At 36.9% G+C, this 19891-nt stretch overlaps 1 protein-coding gene across 1 annotated transcript; it reads right to left on the bottom strand.

Moving 5' to 3' along the window:
* Positions 1-284: 284 nt before the first annotated feature.
* Positions 285-18135, bottom strand: DYNC2LI1 (dynein cytoplasmic 2 light intermediate chain 1). Its single transcript, XM_058802020.1, has 13 exons — positions 18085-18135; positions 17089-17212; positions 16654-16688; positions 16195-16264; positions 16028-16116; positions 13784-13970; positions 11263-11331; positions 9866-9943; positions 8297-8373; positions 7872-7942; positions 7276-7373; positions 6030-6122; positions 285-1186 (listed from the first exon to the last, which is right to left on the bottom strand). The coding sequence occupies exons 1-13, from the start codon at positions 18096-18098 to the stop codon at positions 1121-1123; spliced, it is 1071 nt and encodes a 356-aa protein (XP_058658003.1). The 5' UTR covers positions 18099-18135; the 3' UTR covers positions 285-1120.
* Between the last annotated feature and the right edge of the window lie 1756 nt (positions 18136-19891).

The following is a 19891-nucleotide window of genomic DNA, read 5'->3' as shown; positions in this document are numbered from 1 at the left end:
TTTTATATGATAGTTTTGAGATGAGGCAGTTCATAACAAGGAATTTTAAATCCAATCCTCAAGGTAATAAGTGTTTCCACTTAAGTGTATTTTTCTAGTATCTTTATGTAAAATATTCTGAGATATAAATGTTGTATTCAGAAAAACATCTGGTGAACAAATATGTTAAAAATAACAAATAGCTTTAAATAGCTGGAAGGATACCAGGTTAGTCTGTCTCTCCCATTTTTAGGAGCATATAGGGTTGATCTGGTTTGCCAAGTGACTCTTCAGACATTCACTCTCTGACAAGTCTGAGCTCTCAGGAAACACCTCTGGCTTCAATCTGGATTGGTTTGGGTATTCTCAGAACACCCAGTGCATCTCACACTAGTGAGGTGTGCATGGACAAAATCCCATTCCTGCTGAAGGCTGAATGTGAATCATTAACACTCTCAGCACTAACCAAGTATCTGTCAAATTAATTAGACTGACTTCCTAGCATTTGAATATATGACAGAAACATCCATCTTCTAAACTCTGTGTGACATTAGACATTGCAAGAAGTAAGTCCTGTATTAAACTGTATGATTCTGTGACAGAGAGAATGCACACTTCTGAATTCAGGTCAAAGAAGGTTTTAACTCCACTTTATTCTGCCAGTTTTAGGAGTTTTTTTATTAATTCAAATACATCAAACAATTATGAAAGTATTTCTTAAGCTTTGGTTTTGAACTACAAAAAGACGCCTAGCACACTACACAATTTCATATTCTGGGTATGAAAACTTGTTTATATTTAAATATATGCTTAGGGTAAAGTATTCAAAAGTAAATCAAATAATGTGTTATAAATTAGGTTGAACTACTAATGTCAGTCTTCATATACAAACCCACCTGAGAGCAATCTAGAATTCCTTTCTCCCCACTTTTTAAAACTCTTTGCCAGTGCCAAGATAAATGAATTTGGACTGAGTGAATAAACAGCTCCTTTTATAAAAATAACAGGAATGCTCAATAAATACCAACTTCATAGTTTGATATTATATAGTTTCAACTGCACCAGATGAAATTGCTAATGTAATGTAAAAATTATAAAAATAGTTTGGTAAATGGTGTTAAACTGAAGACAGAGCAGTTCATCAATCAGAGTCAAAATCCATTTCTTTCCAGGATTTAGAGGCATTTCTTTTGTATTGTTCAAGTTCCTAGAAAGAAACATATATACATGTTAAGCTAATTTTCTCGTTACTAAAAGTCTCCAGAAACTTCATGTATTTATTTGGCAAATGTATGTATGTACAAACACTTTTCATTGCAGAGAAGGTGTAGTATATTTCTGTATTTAACAAAATTATCCTAAAAGTGCTATGAATTTTGCCACAATTGCTGTCATGTAGGGAGCTACATTTTTCTGTACTTTAGATCAGCAGAGTACAAGCAAGGTACACAAATGACCTCATGTCAGTCAACTGGGAGCACTGAAGCTTATAGTAGGAATTTCTAGCACCATTACAAACAACAGTTTCCTCTGCTGAATTTTATGTAGGTGTGTGTACTGTCTGGAGTAATTTCTAAAGATTTTTTTCAGCAAAAAATCTTCATGCTAGCATTATGCTATAATTGTTCTGTGGGTGAAAGTGTAGGGGGCAGAGATCAGATTTACAAAGAAAAATAATTGCAATTTAAATGTGCTTTCAATGTGATCTGAATGCTTTAAACATTATTAGTGCTAGCAACTTATCACAGATATCTCAACATTGGCATAAAGTGGGCTTACATTTTTTTTTAAACCTTAATGCTTCTGTACTTCTGTGTTTCTGTAAATTCTTCATCTGTCAAATGGGGAAGATCACACCTAATCTCATAAAGGGATTGGGAAGAAAGACTTAACTGATGTTTGTGAGGCACTCAGATAAGATAACATTACCACACACTCTCAGAGAAAAAAAAATTAATACTTTTGTGTTCATTGAAGTGTCTGGATGGCAGGTTGAAAAATAAGGTACATAAAGAATAAGGATGATGAAAAGAAATACTGAACAATTGAATTGAGACATCAGCAAAATAGTATATGATCATGTAATTAAAGACAATACTACAATGTCTACAAACAAGAAGGAAAAATTAAGATTGTAGGAAAAGACTTAATTGTTGCACTTCCTCTGTTCTGAGTGACTGATATGGCTTCAACTTTCCTTTTCATGCAGTTTCTTACTGGAAGTGCCCTCAATCTGGAACATGGTGAAAGCAACCAAGTACTGAAACATTCATTAAAAGTCTTAAGCACAAAAACTTTGGTAGAAAATTTAATAACAGTGCTCTAATGATGCTCTTTAATTTGGTTTAAAAATGAGGTCTTTTTTACCCATTTGGACATGCTTTCATGTGAAAACAAGAAAGCTTGTTCTTGGCAGCTAAGTAAATATTCTAAATAACTTCTTCTCTTATGAAGACTAGCACGTGTCCTCCTGTGGAGGAAATGAAAGGTGGTACTGCTCTGTTATGCAGGTTAAGGTAGGGGCCTATTATATTTGTGGGACCAAGGCCTCACGGCACAGTATGAAATCTTCTGTTTTGTGGAATGAGACTGAAATGGTCTCCTGAAGTTCAGCAATATGATCATGGCAGCAGAGTATGCTGAAAGAATATGGCTCTCACTCTGTTGGCCAGCACAGTCCCCATGTGAGCTGCAGATTTGTAGCTGTAGGTTGGGAGTTGATTAGGTTGCTGCAATTTTAGGGGAAATGCAACTATTCTTCCTTGTGAGATGCAGAATCTTCTTGTGTTTATGACTTTTTAAAGTCTTAACAGTTAGTTAAGACTTAACAGTTAATCTCTGTTCATTAAGATCTGCTTCCATGACTTGTTAGCTGACACCAAATGGCACCAGGCATCTCCTTTTTTCACGTCACCTCATGGCGTGAGGCTTCAGCTAGAACTGGCACCAATCCCTGAAGTAATAGCTCTGTGTAACAAGGACCAGTCACCGTGAACTTTGGCACTGCCATCATTTCTGAAGCGCATGAGTAGGAGGCTCTCCAGGTCATTGAGCTCAAGGCTGAGCTTTATCTGTTGCATCAATGAATGCAGCTGCAGACAAATGTCCAGATCAAAAAGTCCAAGCACCTATTTTGAGCATTAGCAGTGAAGGCATATCATGAAACAAAGAAAAACTTCAAAAAGACACCTTAGAGTAAGTCTGCCACTTACATCTGTGGCAGAAAGGAAAGAGAACAGACATTCCCATGTGCCAGGCTCTCACTGCCACCAACATTTAGAAGGAACTAAGGAACAAGACTTTCATACTTCCCATAGGTGCTCACTGATGCAGGTGTAGACATGTAGCTCTAATCAGAAATATTATTTTAAAAGATCTCACTCTTATTCAGGTTATGTGTGTACCAAAAATCAAATTAAGGTGACCTGAAAGCATCAAAATCCAAAAAGCTAATAGGGGAATGGATAGAGGATGAAAAGCTTGCCATGTGGTTTATGTATGAAGAATTGACCAAAACCTAGACATTGAAGGCCTAATAACTATGCAGATTTTTTTTTTTAATCTTGAAAGCCCTGCAAAATGCACAAAATTCCAGTAATTCCTGGAGAAAATCTGCTAGTTAAGAATTACATTAGACATATAACTTGCAAAAGGGTCCCTGGGGTTGAGTTCTCTCTCAGAGCTTAACTACAGGGAATGAAAAGCAGCAAACAATTCCAACAGCACTATTTAATATAAACCTGTGCTACGTATGTCTGTGGGGCAAGAACTAGGAAAAAAATTGTGAAGAGACATAGTTGAGAAAGAGAGATGTGCTCCATTTTGAAGGAAGGCACAGTGAGGAAAAGACAGCCTCAGACGGCTTTCCAGAACAAAAATGTTAAGAAAGAAATGTTAAGAAAGAAAGAAATGTCATAGTTAACTCTGAAAATATTAAGAAGCCAAACTAAGCTGGTCTGAAAGAAAACAGTTATGTCAGAATGCTGATGAGCTGGACTCTAAACTTCTACAGCCAAACAGCATCTCAGATAAATGCTGGCTAACAGTACCTTGGAGTCAGCCAGGGACTTTCTTGATTTTTTTTTTTTAAACTGTTTTCTTATTTTATACTCAAGAATTAGAATTCAATCTTTTACTCTGCTAGAATGCAGGCAAATCCTTCAATCAAAATTACAAAGTTGGAAATGATTTATTTAAACTTTGTATTATTGCCACAGTTATCTCTAAATCTGTTATGGCATTATCGAGCAGTCCTGATGAGGACTGAGTCAGTCAGCTATTACTGGTTCTTCTGTCAGATGCAGTGACAGGGGCTGTGTTTTGCTTCCCTTGCTGCTTATGTGCTTTTTTTTATTTTGAAGCTTATCTTTGAGATAAATATGCAAATAGGCTATCACCTGTCGTCCAAAGTAACATTAATTAACTGAAAGTAACCCAGAAAAATGATAACATGAAACCATTCATTGGCATCACATGATACTTCTAATTCTGCATTAGGTCCCATGATTTCATTAGCAACACCTTGCATATTGACCATCTTAAAATACTGGTCCTCCTCTGCAAAGGGTACCATGAGACACTATAAAGAATGTCAGACACATAAGGAATTTAAAAAGGTGCTTAAAAAATATGATTTTTGTGCTGCTTTCCAATGAACTGGAAAACTGAAGGACACTTCAAGAAACATTGCAACTAGAAAGTTCTTTTCTTTTAGATATGTATTTCTAGCTTGGTGCAATTCAAATTCTTAGTATAAAACATTTTAATAATGTGCAAATAATCTTGTAAAAATTAAACTTCGTGATAAAAACTTAGGAAATAACTGCAGATAACAAAAGTAATTTTCTCTTTAATGCTCAAATTACTTGTAGTAGTCCAACAAAAAGAAGCTATAATGGTTTGCAATGCCCTTGAACAGATTAAGATTCTAAAAGCCTGTCTCTTTTATTTAAAAACAGAAAATTAATAATTTCCTGTATGATTTAATCAATACATACCAGTATCTTCTTTTGCAACACATTATTATGTAAAAATAACAAACCTAGTACACTATATAGTTATTTTGAGATATGTAGCTATACTGAGTATGTTTGTATTTTAAATTCCAAAAGCAGTGTGCTTTACAAATGTTAATGATTTCTAGGACTGCTCTTGATGTGACAGAAATTCAGAACTGATACCTACATTAAAAGGATATTGCAGGTAATGTGCAGGTTCAAAGGCTGCAGGGGATTTTTGAAATTGCTTTATTCTTTGGATAAATCTTGGTTTGATTTTAACAGACCCATACCTATGAACATACCCATACTGATGAAAACTGTTCTATACAGTGCTGCTACTCAGCTGATGTTATATACTGCTAGCTGTGAGGCAGTCATTTAACCTTCACCTAGTTGCCACAGAATTTTTCTATAAAATTAATTCCCCACTAATCTAGAGAAAGGCAGAAACACTTCAAAATTTTAAAGAAAAAATAGAAGACCCTTTCCCCATTAAAGGTCTTTCCTGGAATTCAGGGGTTAAGCCACTTGTCATCACTCTGTGGAACAATTCCCTTCACTCTATTTAAGATAAAATGTCCATAGCCTGCAAATTCAAGTTAGAAATGTTATCATCTCAGTACCTTTCCAGTTTAAATAAATTTTGAAGGAGAAAGACAGAAGAGTCCCCACCACAGACCTTGATATTGCTTCCTATACTTTGTTAGTCAGCACTCAAATGAGAGTACAGAGTGAAGAAATGAGGAAATTACATCAAGAAGGCTTCAAAGTTTATTTTAGTGAGTTAATTTTAAAGTACAGTTTGAGGGAAAATTTGAATTATAATTTCTAAAAAACCTCAGAGCCAAAACTTTGAGATCTAACAATGGTCTACTGGCTTAGTATCTAACAATGGGGAAAAAAACCTCACAACCGACTCCTAAGCTGAAATCTAAAGCTGAAATTATTTAAGGACAAAAAGGGGAGGTATGAGTATATACTATTAGTTCAGCAGTGCTGGTGGTTCTGGAATACCTGACTGTGAACAGCATTTAGAGAATTACCACACACCTGGTTTTTCTGAGCTCTCATGACATCAACTTCATACTCAGCATATTGACTATCCTGTGCAGGGTCCTTGGTATCTTGTAAATCAGAGAAACTCTAAAAGCAGAAAAGACAAAACTCCAAATGATACAATTTATCTTCTTTTAGTAGGAAAAAGCCACACTATAGAAATTAAAGTATTTGCTTTTATTACCAATATATTAAAAGCTTGCATTTATGGAACAATTTTGTGCTACAGGACACAGATTAGTTAAAAAAAAACCTGTCAGTAAAATGAAGAAAAAATAAAAGCACAGCTAGATTCTAAAGGGCAGAAAATATTCTCATATGGTGGTTGGTTATTATTCTTGGGCATCAAAATGAAAATATCCTTCCTGGTCCATGATGTTAGGGCACAGTTGATAAACTATTTAATACTCATTATTAGAATTCAGTTCTGGTTATCAGAAGCATTACTTCAATAGCTGAGAAACTGATTGCTATCTTTGCCAAATATCTGCATTTTCATTTCCTAGCCTTGAGTAAACTATAACTTGAATTCCAAAGAAGCAAATACACTAATAGTAAGAAAAACTATCACATGAGGAGGGGTTTTTAAATGTTGTCCTGCACATTTCTCCTTAATCATATCAAATGGAAAGTAGCAACAGGCAATAATACCAGTGATGGAATAAAATAAAGCAGAATTCTACTTCCTAGGTGAGGCAATGGAAAAAGAGGGTTACAATGCATTAAAATAGCTTCAAAGTTTAAAGCCTCCTGTGGAACCAAAATAGGAGACTGTGAATCTCTTTGGCAAACGTTTCAATCTTTAGACTGATACACTGCTGAATAGCCATGGAGCTTGCCAGATGAGAAGTGTACTCATTTCTCCAGCTGTTTCAGGGGGAGTTCAGGGGTACTTGGAGGGCTGGGTGCAGGAGGAGATGTTTATTGTGTTTTTAAAGGCTATGAGGAAAAATAACATGAAAACTAACACTTCCCTATAGTTTCTAAGAAGTTTAGTCTTTATCTTGTTGGGGCATTTTATACTGAGAACAGCATCTTTCATAATTTCTAAATGTGGGAAGGTCACTGAAGATGTAGGAGCACTACTACATACAAGCCTTTATCTTTTAAAAATGTATTAAAGAGAACTGCTAAGTGAGACTAAAATTCCAGTCAGTGCACTTGAAAGACAACAAGGAGCAGGGTTATTGCTGCTGTTCTGTGAGAAAAGCAGCTGTATGCCTGGCATATCCATTCCTACCTTGGGAGGAAATGTTTTCTCAAATACTTTTTTCCATAGTTCCAAAGGCGTGTTGGCACGCATCTTTCCAAGATCACTGTCAGAGGCAGGTGGTGGTCCTGGGGATCACAGCACACATAAGACAAGTGTGTTGTCATAACAACATAAATCACAGAATAATTTTGCATAATGAACCACCTGATTTGGTATTTTACCTTCTACATTGACAAGCTGCAACAAGTTTGAAAAAAAACCATTGATCTCCTACCATGAAATGGGCTGAGGTTTTGTATATTTTTCAAACATTCTTTGAAAAAAACATTGATCTCCTACCATGAAATGGGTTGAGAGGTTTTGTATATTTTATTTTCTTTCAGATCTAAGCTTATTGGTATACTTTAATATTTTACATAGTCCAGAGACTTTATTAAACTACCTAACAAACCCGCACAAATAATTCTCAGTAATATACCGAATCATGATTTTAAAATCTGTAAGCTATTTCCTTCAGTAATCTCTTAAAACTGATACTGATGTGCTGTAATTTATCTATTTGCTTAAAATATTTTTCTTGTTTTCAAAAGAATGAAGCAACAATGAACAGGAAATGTTCTAACCTATTTGACTCATGGAATCCAGGCCTGCTGGTATAAAGAGAGGTTTGCTGGGATCCACTGATACAGACTTGCTAAACAGAAAAAAAGAAAATTTATCAAGTGACCATTTAGCAATCAACAAAAAAACCCCAAGATTATTCTAGCCAAGACTAGAGTCTTCCTGGGGTTTGCATATAAATCATGTAAATAAAATAATGCTCAATTCCAGTGGCAATCACATTTTTCATTCATCAGTTTGAGGATCAAAACTAAGGAGTTATCACTGTTCTTAGCAGAGATAGGCAGCTAAGTCACAGAAGTCCAAGTCCATGAGCAAAATTCTTTCAGAGATAATACTTTTAAAAAAAGTTATTATGATTAAAATGTTTTTATTAAGTAATTTTATGTTCTGAGCAAGACATTTAATAGTTGAACAATAACGTTACCTTTTATCGTAGCCAAATGCCAAGTGATTGATAAGAGCACGGGCTTTCAGCAGGAGAGCCTCAGATTTACTGGTAAACTAAATGAATCAGAAAACAAAATACACATTAGGAACTTCCATCATAGGTATGCTGCATTTTGCCATCTACAAAGAGGACAGAGCCTTTCTAATTAATACTTGACCCCAATAAATTTGGTACATGTTCACTGAATAGACTAGAATAAAAATCTCACATTCCCTTTCAAAAATATGAATGTATTTGTTACTGGATATTAAGAAAGATTAAAAAGTAGAATAAATAAAGATTAAAGGATAATTTTTAAAATACTGATCCAAAGCTTTTGAAATATGCATATTATGAGACAAAATTCTTTTCCCCAAGACTGAGTTAAGATTTTAAATTGCATTAAATATTATCCAGAATACCATAAACATTTAGAAATGTAATTAATAACTATACAATTTTCATAAAAACAGCTTAAAAGTGGCAGAATGGTACAGATTTATCAGAAAGCAATTTTCAGAATATATTCTCAAACAACTTCTTGTCTAAGGGCTTTTGTATCCTAACAGATTCATGTCTTTGAGAAAGAAGTCAGATCTGTGCTGTGAGAAATTAGGTTTCTCCCTCTCATTTCAATGACAATCACGATTAAGAAGACAAAGAGATTTATATTCGATTTTTTAATTACAATAATGCTTAAATACTAAAACAACCCCAACCAAGACAGTTGTACTCTCAGTTAACAAAAGACAAATTCATGTGTCAGAGTGAAAAAAGCTTTATGTGGATGCAAAAGGACATGCTGGGATTGTAAGTATTATTATAAGTATTCAAAGTAAACATAAATTGTTTTGATAATCCCTAAGCTACTATTAAATATTATTTATTACATAAATGATGGTTGATACAATTAGACACATCTTCTGATGCACAGTAAATCCAAGATGCAGTGTTTTTGGACTGTGAATCCCAGCATGCATGTTTCTGTCTTTACTGAGAGAATGATCTGACAAACTAAAATAAATACTTCATTGTTCTCATGTTGGCATCTTTCTACCCACTTTTGTAAGGAAGCTCCTGTCCTCCTTGAACACCCTAAGTGTAGTAAACTGTTACACATAAACTACTGTGAAAATGAGCCAATGATTTTAAACCTTCAAAAGCTCGGTCACTTGATGTAAGTTCATGCTTCTACCAAAAGGCTCAGTTCCCTAATTCAATCTAAGGCAATCACTTTTGCCCATTCTCCTTTCTTGTACAAAAAAAAGAATTGCCCAGGATGCAATAAACCCAATGCAGGAACTAAGGTGGCTAACAGGTAACTGTTTTTATTCAGTGTTTGTTGATACTGAGACTTGTGTAGTTTGTTTGCTCACAAGGCATGTCCATCCATCCCTGCCAGTACAGTGACTTGTTCAACAGATAGCCTCATGAAGAAAGCTACTGTAAAACCAATGAAATCCCATTTTCTCTAGGAGTTTTATAGTACTATTTTAAAAATGATTGTTTTGTAACAAAAATATTGTTCATCTTGTCTATTCTTAAGTAGAAAGTGAAAATGCATACCACTAATGAGGCTCCATAATAATGTGAAACAAATCGAAGTGTCTTGCTTATTATTTTCCTCATTTCAGAGTCAAACTCCTGAAAAAGTTGAGAGTAGAACATAGATGTAAGAAAAAAACCCAAAATACTACAGTTAAAACTTTTCTTTTTTTAATATAAACTGCAGTGCACTTAAGCTACAATACATAAGGCTTTCAGCTGTCAGCATAATTATATCTTAAGACAGAATCAGTAACAGCCTACTCTAAAAAGAAATGTCACAATTTCTCTTTGTTTCTTTTTTACAGAAGAAGCCTAATTCAGGCAATATGTTAGTCCAGGAAAAGTTTTTAAATTGAGAATGCACATGTAATTTTCAATTTATTTGTTTGATATTGTTTTAAATTTTTACCAGTAGAAATGCTGCCTACTAGAAGAATAAGATTTTTTTTTTCTTTTTGTGAAAATATTTAAGAAAATCTTTGGGTATATGCTGTCTAAATTCTAATACCTGCAAGATTTGAAAGGTGCATCCAAGTACCTTTTCACTCATGTGTTTCATCTAAGATCATACAGATGGCATCCCCTGGATAAAATGGGTGAAAACTTGGTCCCAGTGATGCCTGCAGGAGTCAATCCCAAAGGAATCAGGCTGGTATTTTGTCCTTATTACATTAGAACCATTTAAGGGGGTCGTGGCTCAGCATAAAGAGAAGGCAAGTCCCTTATTAACAAAGAATTCAGTAACTCAGAGAGTCAGCCAGGTATCAAGTGCACTGTGTAGCCATCCAGAGAAGCACAGGCTGCCAGCACAGCTGCTACAAATCAAATATACAGTCCTGGTTTCTTATGATCAAGTGCAGTGAGTATGCATTTGTTAGGGATTTTTATGGCCTGGGAGACAATCCAGCAGTACTATGACATTTTTTTCCTCTCCTCCATAAAAAATGCAATTTCTCACTTGTCTCTAGAAACTTAGGAAGTACTTTAAAAGAAGCTCCAGACTGAAGCTGCCTCCAAAAAAAATCTGATCAGCTGACTTGAGATACACCCCTCTTTCACTGCCATAAACTTACAGCTGCTGTCACAAGGGACACGTGGAGCTGGATTTCTCTCATTATAAAAGGAAATCATCCATGTGGCGTTTTCTTGTTGAGACACAAGTTGCTGCAGACCAAAAAGGGAAGCATTTTCTACATACATTTCAAAATCATCAGTTTGGGGGTGTTTTGTGAAGGAATGACAGTAGGATTTCCTTAATGCTGTTGGATGGAAAGATTTTTTTTTTTTTTGGTGGTAGAAGACTGGCTGTCCACACTTTAGTTCAAAAGATTGCTATTATATTAGTAAAATTTTAGTATATAGAACATTTACTGAGAATAATTTAATTATTAAAAAGGGACTTAAGTATTACTTACATGAAAAATATCATATTTGCTTCCAATTATCACGAAGGGTATTGGAAAAGGGTCAACTAATGCACTGTCCTGTTAAAAAGATAAAGGACAGTTAAGCTCTGTAAACAAACTGTAAAAGATTGCAACTGTTAAAGCAACTGAAAGAGGTTAAAATAAATTCACAGAACACAACGTTTTCCAAACCTTAAGGCAGAGGAGTCAACTTTATTGCAATATCCATATTATATTCTACCATTTTCCCATTTTCTTCCTAAATGGTCAGGAAGTAATCCCTCTGAGCAGTTAGAACACTCAGTGGAATAAATGGGCTTTTACACTATATATTACATTATTAGATGGGAAAGGAAGAGAGGAAAAACCTCATGTATTCATAGAACACCTGCCTGGCTGGATTAGAAGAAGTGGCTTTTTGACACATTCACATTCTTTGGATAAAATCTAAAAGAATGCAGACAAAATCTCAAGAAAAATAAACTGAATTATTTGCTTGTGTCACACACTTGCCCTGTCCACATCATGTTTTCCAAACACACAAAGAATATTTAATGTGAATTTCAAATGTTTGATATCAGCACAAAGAGGAAACATCATTGAACAATCTTGAAATGTGAATCAGTATCAATGGAGGAAAACAGGTCTAAAAGTGCAGGCTTATGTGCTGAATAGCTAATGTGGGATAAAATTTTAATAAGTGAATTACAAGAATTCTCAAGTGATCTGGAAGAGTTTGCTGTAGTCCACATGAAATGAGGCAATCCCCTTGTGTGTTCAGGCAAATATTTATTCAAGCTGCTTTGGCTGCAGCAGTGCAAGAAAGATGAGTTGTAGCAGAGGCTGGTCCAACTGCTCCCTCCTAACCCCAGCTATTTCACAGACAGGTTCAATGACAGAATGTTGACAGAAGCTGCACATACTGAAAATCCTCTGCTTGGAGAGGAGAAATAATGGCTTCACTCATACATTGTCAAATAAAAAGCTTTAAGCAAAACTATCATAACTTAAAAAGAGTATATAGAATATAAAATGAAAAAAAAAAGTTTTTATTTCATAACTAAGAGAAAAAATTTGGGATAACATCAGAAACCTTAAAACTAGTATATTGAACCCTATTCATGCTTTGACTGTGGAATTTGTTTTTGACTATGGAGTAGTTTAGATCCATTCAGCCTTTTTAAACAGGGTCTGCAATTGATATGTTTTGTCATCATAGCAAATAATTCTTTAGCCAGGCCGATGAAATATATCTTAATCCTTAAAAATATAAGTATTTAATTGATTCCTCTTTATAATAAAAATATGTTTAGCCATTGAAAGGCACATTAAGATCTTCATAAGAAATCATTTAATTTGACTATAGATTACAATATTTTCTTCTAATAAACTGACAAAATTTTTCTTTGAACAATGATTAAAATAAGAAGAGAACCAAATGGTAATATAATATTTTGTTTGCATTATTGATATCTTTGATAATGGAGGATGAACAAATTTTCGTTCAGAAGGTATAACTGTTTTTCCTACAGTGCAAGAATACCAAGTTTTCTTAACAAATAATAGCATTATTATTTTTCTTTATTGCAATAAGCTTGCAATTTTCTGATATGTAAAACCCTATATGAAACTAGACACTGTGGTCATAATTTATTGCCATTTATTTGTGCATGTAGGTGTTATCTTTTTGTGAATTACCTTCTCTAAAAGTAAAAACCAAAATAATCCCAATATCAAACCCCACACGCTAAATCTACAGAGTGCTGCATATGTGGCTTTCTCATACATTTTAAGTTACTTGTAAATTTCTGAGCTCTACAAGCACTTGCTGTGTTGAAGCATTTTATAGAAGTTACAGTAACTAGATTTACATGCCAGGTCTTTGAATTGTTGAATACTTATTTATGCATTATATACACACAACATTTGCAGAGGTTTAACGCACAATGACTTTTCCTTTCTATTGCGCATAATCTAGTTTAGCTTTTCCAGAGATTTAGTTAGCAATTATGTTTAAAGGACTGATGTTAACATTTCTGAAACTTTATAATTTAATTAGTTGTCAGATTATCAAAAGGCATTGAGTTTGTGATAGACATTTAAATAAATGCAAAGTATATAGTCATGTTGATGGCTGTTATAACTATATTCTTTTCTTAAATTTGTACCTTCAGCTAGTCTCTTGCTAGATGACTTTTGTACATTCTAGTTTTCATCTTCATTTTTAAAAGATGAGGGGGAAAAAAAGCAAACTGCTACTCTAAAACTATTTCTTTTGATTGGTGTAACATGCCATAACAATCACATTAGATATCTAACAAAAAGATATAAGAAACCTTCTTTCCTTGTTTCTGCTCTTATTGAATTTTTATTAAATTGCTATAATTTTCCAGTGAACAGGTTCATCTACATCAAATGGATTTTCAGTCATGCATAAAAATCTAAAAGAGTTGTTTATGATTTTCTAAAGCATTATCTTTAACTGTATAAAGGCCTGTGACATCTGGAGAAAATATTAGAAGTAACTTACAGGGTGATCCCTCTGCAGATTGTTCCACATTCTCTGTTTAATTTCAGCAGCTACTTCAGGGTTTGTCTTTTCTAGTTTGGTTAAAATTTTGTTCACGTGGTTCCTGGTGACCTGCAGAAGGCTCTCCATAGTGGTCCAGAGTTCATTAGGTTTGGAGAGATCCAACACCAGAACTACAGCAAATGACCTGTGAAATAGGCATTATTTGGCACATGAGGCAGTCAGTGTTTTCATACAAAACCACACCTGCACTGCAAATGTGAACATCTACCTGCTGAGATGGAATTAAATGTGACAGCAAAGCAAGATGGCTTTTAGGGATATTCTGCATTCTGAAGAAACCTTTCCCCTGGCTCTTGTTCAGAGTTATTATTTTGAAAACTTTCAATAAGGCATTGTTTTTGGGGACTGTCTTCAAACAGTAAAATATGCAAATCAGCCCTGCAGTTCCCTCCTATATGACTGAGGATTTCTGCTGTTATGTATCCCTGCCATCTCCTAAATCTCCAACCCCAGACCAAGCAATGTTGGCCAATGGCTAGGATCTTTCCTAACTATTACCTGTATTCCCTGTAGACCTGGGAAATTTCCCTATTTTCATTATTCCTTTCTAGTATGAAATGAAGAAAACGTGGTTAAGGACAATATTCTGTGTCATAGACTGTGACAGTTTGTTGGAACCTTGAATGGATGCCTGAGAAAAGTCATCTGAAAGATAAAAGAGTACTCATGACATCATGACATCCTTAGCTACTACTAGACTTTTAAAGGTGGATTGTTGATGGGAAATCTTTTACATCTGAAGTCCTCTCTTTCTAAAACCCTGCCTCCCAAAACACCAGCTGCATTTAAGTGCACCTGTAAAGTTCACTGCAAATGCAGTAATCTGAATAGCTGCCATCATTCTATCTCATTCTAACCTGACTTGAAAAAGGGGATTCCAGACCAGAGTGGTATTACAAAAGCTACAAAGCCAACTTAATGTTCAATTTCATTTTAAAATGTTGTGGGAAAGAAAAATCTAGTGAAAAATCTCTTGATATAGATATACTTTGTCTCTTGAAACTAGATATATTTATGGAACTTTTAAATAAGCAAATTGCTTGAGTACAATGATGAGAAAATCAGCAAAATGCACTTATATTTGTTGAAATAGTAGAATTTTTTCTGGCATGTTAAAATATTGCCTTGTGAAGTGAATTGTTCTTACAGAACATTGCTATCACAGCAAAGAATCTTGAGATTCTCCACATCAGAAAATCCCTTATCAGTAAAAAAGGAAGAAAAGACTGATGGAGGTAGAGCTCAATTAATTTAATTTAGTCAGGGGCTGGAACGTTATACTGAATTTTTCTCTCCCAAGCTTCTAAAGACAAAGAGCTTCACATGCCATAAGTGTTTTATTTTTATTCTCTCTTAGACTCTCAGCAAATAATGGCATTATCTCAGTAGTCAAAACAGAAGCAAACATACCTAATAAAAATGATATCCCTCCTTTCTCTTCCCCACAGAAGTTAAGGCTCAATACCAATGAAATAAAGCAATACATCATAATGCAAAGCTCATCTTTTGATCCTTTTCTCCTCTTTCAACTCCCATCTTCCTTAATAAAAAAATCATAAAAAGCACCCCCCATCACCTTGTAATTTCCTCATGCATTTTTTCATGCATTTCTTCTTATGCTATCCATTATTTTAATGGAATTATTTAAAGTACGTTCTCTGAATTTGATCAAAAATTTTGTTTCCTTTTGTTTTCAAATAATTTCAGTAGCTCTGGTTCCTCCTGGAAACATCATCTCTCTGTTGGGAAATGACTTTTGCATTAAGAGGTCATATCCCAAAAATCCAGAGACTTTTTTTGTCACAGTTTTTGGCCTTGTTTTTCACCCTAAAATATCAGTCACAGAAAGAGCATCTGTGTGTGCACACAGAAGCAGGAAGCAAGATTTTATTTTTCATGTCCCCAATCTGTTGTTTTGCTCTTCACTGAGCATAAAGATATTATGTCTTATCTTTTCCTGTATTTCTTGTTCTATCTACTTCAGGACAACTTACTTCCTCCATGTTTTGTTGAGCTTACTTAGAACTTATTTAGGAGAGAAGCATGAAAAGGAAGACCAAAGCAAAGCACAGTGGTGTTACAGTGATTACACTCTGAAAGAGGTATTCACAAAAAAAAAAGGTCTAGAGCTTACTAATGTTTGAAGGAAAGCTCAAATAACTCTGGAATATTTACACTTACCTGATGTTGTGGACAGTGATTGGTATCCGAATGAGTTCCACTAATGAGGTTCCACCACCTAATTCCCAAAAATGAGCTACATCTTTGGGCTGCAAAAGAGTTTCTTGATGTTATTTTTAGGTGTGTGTATACATATAAAGATATGGTAAGTTATACTTTATACTCACTGTATTGTGTCTCCTTGCTCTTCTTCCAAAAGTATATTCCAAGGCTAATGTTGGCTTTGGAGACTCTTCCCTAAAGGAAAAGTAACTGACTTTTGTCAAGATCTTCTAAAGAAAGGAAGTTAATTCTGCAGTTACTAAATTGTATTTATCAGTCAGTTCAGAATTTGGCTTAGAGACAGCAGTACAGAGAAGAGACACTTTTAGACAGGAGGTGTCAGGTACTCAAGACAGGAGAAGCAGCAGCACCAGCCCAAAGGAATGAGTCATTTCAGCTAACACTGGAGAAGGACTGAAAGGATCACCTGAGAGGTTATAATGAAGGGAAATAAGAAATAAGTTCATTCCTAAGTGATTAACCAGTTACAGGACACATCTGCATACATGCATTATGAATTATCACACAATATGACTGGTTTTAAATCTACAGCTGAAAACTGCTTTAAAATATTTAACACATACCTCTCAAGGCATCTCAGTATGATAGTGGTCTTTCCCTGGAAATTAAAAACAAAGAGAAACTCTACTGTACTGTCTTTAAAGCATGAAGTTGTATCACTAAGTCAAATTCATTTAACATTCCAATAATAAAGTGCCAGAAAACTGCAAATGCATGTAACTGCTTGCAGCCTTACAGTGGAAACTCAAGTCCAATTTTCAATCAGAATCAAGTTACTCTACCATTATTTTAAGTATAAACTAATAGACATGACAAATATAGTAATAGGAACACTGTACTTAAAACAGACATTAGTGATCAATTAGACCTCTGCAGAATGAGACCATGAGGTATTATGTCTTTAAAATTAAGTGAACCTTAACATCTGAAAATATGAGATGTTTTCCCTGACACAAATTATGTTTGAAAAGTGTAGAATTGTACAGTATTTAGATTACCCCATTTTTGTTTCCCATAAATAATATTGATTTTTCCCAAACTTCCCCTGGCTTGACAACATCATCATCGTCAGGATTTTCTCTCTTCTCCACTTCAGCTATAGCAAGATCCCACAAAGTATCACTAATTGGAAGAAAACAAAGCAAGAAAAGAATAATTAGAGAAAACACACACCTTAGGCCCTAATTCCTGAAAACATCTAAATTAAGGTTATTGTGGTGTAGATGATTATTATAATTTCACATCACCTGCTCCCTGCTTGTCGAAATATTTCTAACCAAGCCAGCTGAGGTGACATTCCTCCATAACCCCAGCAGCCACCTGTGGCACGTACTTAGCACGTACCCGCTGTACAGCGGGAGGCTTTGCTTGGAGTACATTTAATCACAGAATCACAAAATCAATTAGGTTGGAAAAGACCCCTGAGATCATATAGTCCAGCCTGTGACTGAACACGACCAGAACAAGTGCCACGTCCAAGCTTTCCTTAAAGCACCTCCAGGGGACGGTGACTGCAGCCCTTCAACCGGCAGGGCACTGCGGTACCGAGACTCCTTTCGGAGCCAGTGTGGCGTGCCAGGCTTTCTCACTGCGGTACCGAGACACCTTTAAGAGCCTGTGTGCCGTGCCAGGCTTTCCGAGGAGCCTGCGGCAGCTGCCGGCCTCTGGGGGCGGGCAGGGCTCGGAGGGCTCAGGAAAGCTCCGGCCCTGCGCTCGGTGTGCCGGAGAGCTGCCGCCCCCCGTGCTCAGGGCCGCCCGCGGTCCCCTGCAGACCCCGGTTGTGTGCGGTCCCTTACAGCAGTAAGCGGACAAAGGCCAAGCGTGCCCCGCCTGCCCTCGGCCCCGCTCGCTTTAGGGGTAGAGGCCGGAACGGCCCGTTTTAGCACTCCTGCCCTCCCTTCCCGCTTCCAGGCTGTCCTCCCCGGCCGCGGGCCCCTTCCCCCAGGGCAGCGGGAGCGATCCATGGTTTCCAGCCCGGGCAGGGCTCCCGGTACCTGGCCTTGGGCATCGCTGCGCGGGCCGCGGGCCCGGCTGCCCGTGGCCATGGGAACGGCGCGGGGCACGCCGGGAGCTGTAGTTCCGCGGGGCTCGGCCCTCACAGGGAGGGGCCGTGGGGCGGCTCCGCCCGGGTCTCGCCCGCTGCCCTCGACCCGCGGCTGCCGCTTTGCTCGCGGTTCCCAAGCACCGTGCCAGTGCGAGGGCGCTCGGGGGAGCTCTGCTGTAGCCGCTCTTGAGAGGGGACAAAATGCTGCAGCTGTGCAGGAAGCCAGGGACAAGTAAACAACACCTCCGGGAGTCTCATTTGACCTCGGCTCCTGATAAATTCATGGTCCATAGTGAGCTTTGTTACCGGCGGGGGGAGTGAAACGAGGCCTCAGTAGTTCCCACTCCCTGTGAACTGCTGTGTAACACACTGTAAGTGTAGTTATTACACAAAAATTATTGTGTAATTATTTTATTGTCCAGCGGAGGGCAACGAGGGTGGGTGAGGGACTGGAGCATCTCCCTTAGGAGGAAATGCTGAGGGAGCTGGGCCTGTTCAGCCTCGGGGAGACGCGACTGAGAGGGAACATCCCCAATGTCTGCCAGTGTGTGCAGGGAGGTGTCAGAGATGAGCCAGGCTCTGTCAGTGCTGCCGAGCAAAAGGACAAGAGGCAATGGGCAGAAACTGATGCACAGAAGTTCCACCTGAGCATGACAAAGAACTTCTTTACTGTGCAAGTGACTGAGCACTGGAACAGATTGTGCAGAGGGGCTGTGGAGTCTCCCTCACTGGAGGTATTCAGGAACCGACTGGACACAATCCTGAGCCCTGTGCTCTGGGATGGCCCTGCTTGAGCAGGGAGCTTGGAGCAAATGACCAACCTGACCCATTCTGGGTTTCTGTGACTTTGTAGTTACTAGGGGCGTACAAAGTAAAGCACTGTAACAAACATGGGCTGGATTATTTCACATAAGTTTATCAAAAATCAAATCCAAAAATGGTGGGCTTGGATTAGAAAGGAGGATTTAAAGGGTGCAGTAGAACAGCAGGACGACTCCGAGTATGAAATGGGCATGGGATGTAGGTGAACCCAACAAGTTTAAAGTGTCCTTTAGTGAAGTCCAAAGTCCAAGACAGAATTACAGCTCTCTTCTCTGGCTGAGGAGCTGCTTGGTATCTTGAAAGAGTGGAGACAGAAAAACCTGACTGGAATCATTCAGTTACCTGTTTGATCAAAGCCAGGAAAATGGCCTCATTCATAATGATTAACTCAGATTTGATTTTAACTGTTCCTTCTTCCTTACCCAAAGAAGGCTGAGTATCCTAACACTGACCCTAAGTAATGTTCATTCTTTAAATAAAATTCTTTTTTTCTAAATTTAGCTTGCATAATCACTCAGTTTCAGTTCCAGAACCCTTTATATAGCTATTTTGTTTGTTTTTAATTACTTCCAGGTTTTTGCATTCAAATTATCAGGAATTTGCTACCCTCCTATGGAAACCATGATCTTACAAATTAAAATCCAAAAAGAAACTTAACTATGTAGTGTTATACAGTGCAGATCATGCTGATGTCTGTCTAAGTGCATTTCTGTCATCAATTTCACTTCAACAGAACACTTCTGATATCTTGGTATATATGTGGAGCCAGTGCTGATCTGAAATCAGCATCTAGAGGTAGCAAAATCCCTGGACAAAGCTGCCCTTGCTCTGCCAAAGACAGCAAAACCATGGTAGGAATTGCTCCTGGCACTGTGACCTGTGCAGGCATTACTACAATGATGAGAGTATAAAAAGCAAAGTGTTTTTACAGTGAT

This window comes from Ammospiza caudacuta, chromosome 3 (assembly GCF_027887145.1).
Source record: "Ammospiza caudacuta isolate bAmmCau1 chromosome 3, bAmmCau1.pri, whole genome shotgun sequence".
Taxonomy (NCBI): Eukaryota; Metazoa; Chordata; class Aves; order Passeriformes; family Passerellidae; genus Ammospiza; species Ammospiza caudacuta.
This window is presented reverse-complemented; position numbering and strand designations above follow the sequence as displayed.

Excerpts from the sequence above, each read along its gene's own strand:
- DYNC2LI1 (XM_058802020.1), bottom strand. Across the intron at positions 13,971-16,027 it reads ATCACTGTCCACAACATCAG|GTCATTTGCTGTAGTTCTGG; the intron begins GTAAGTGTAAAT and ends CCTATTTCACAG. Across the intron at positions 7,943-8,296 it reads GCATTTGGCTACGATAAAAG|CAAGTCTGTATCAGTGGATC; the intron begins GTAACGTTATTG and ends TTTTCTGTTTAG.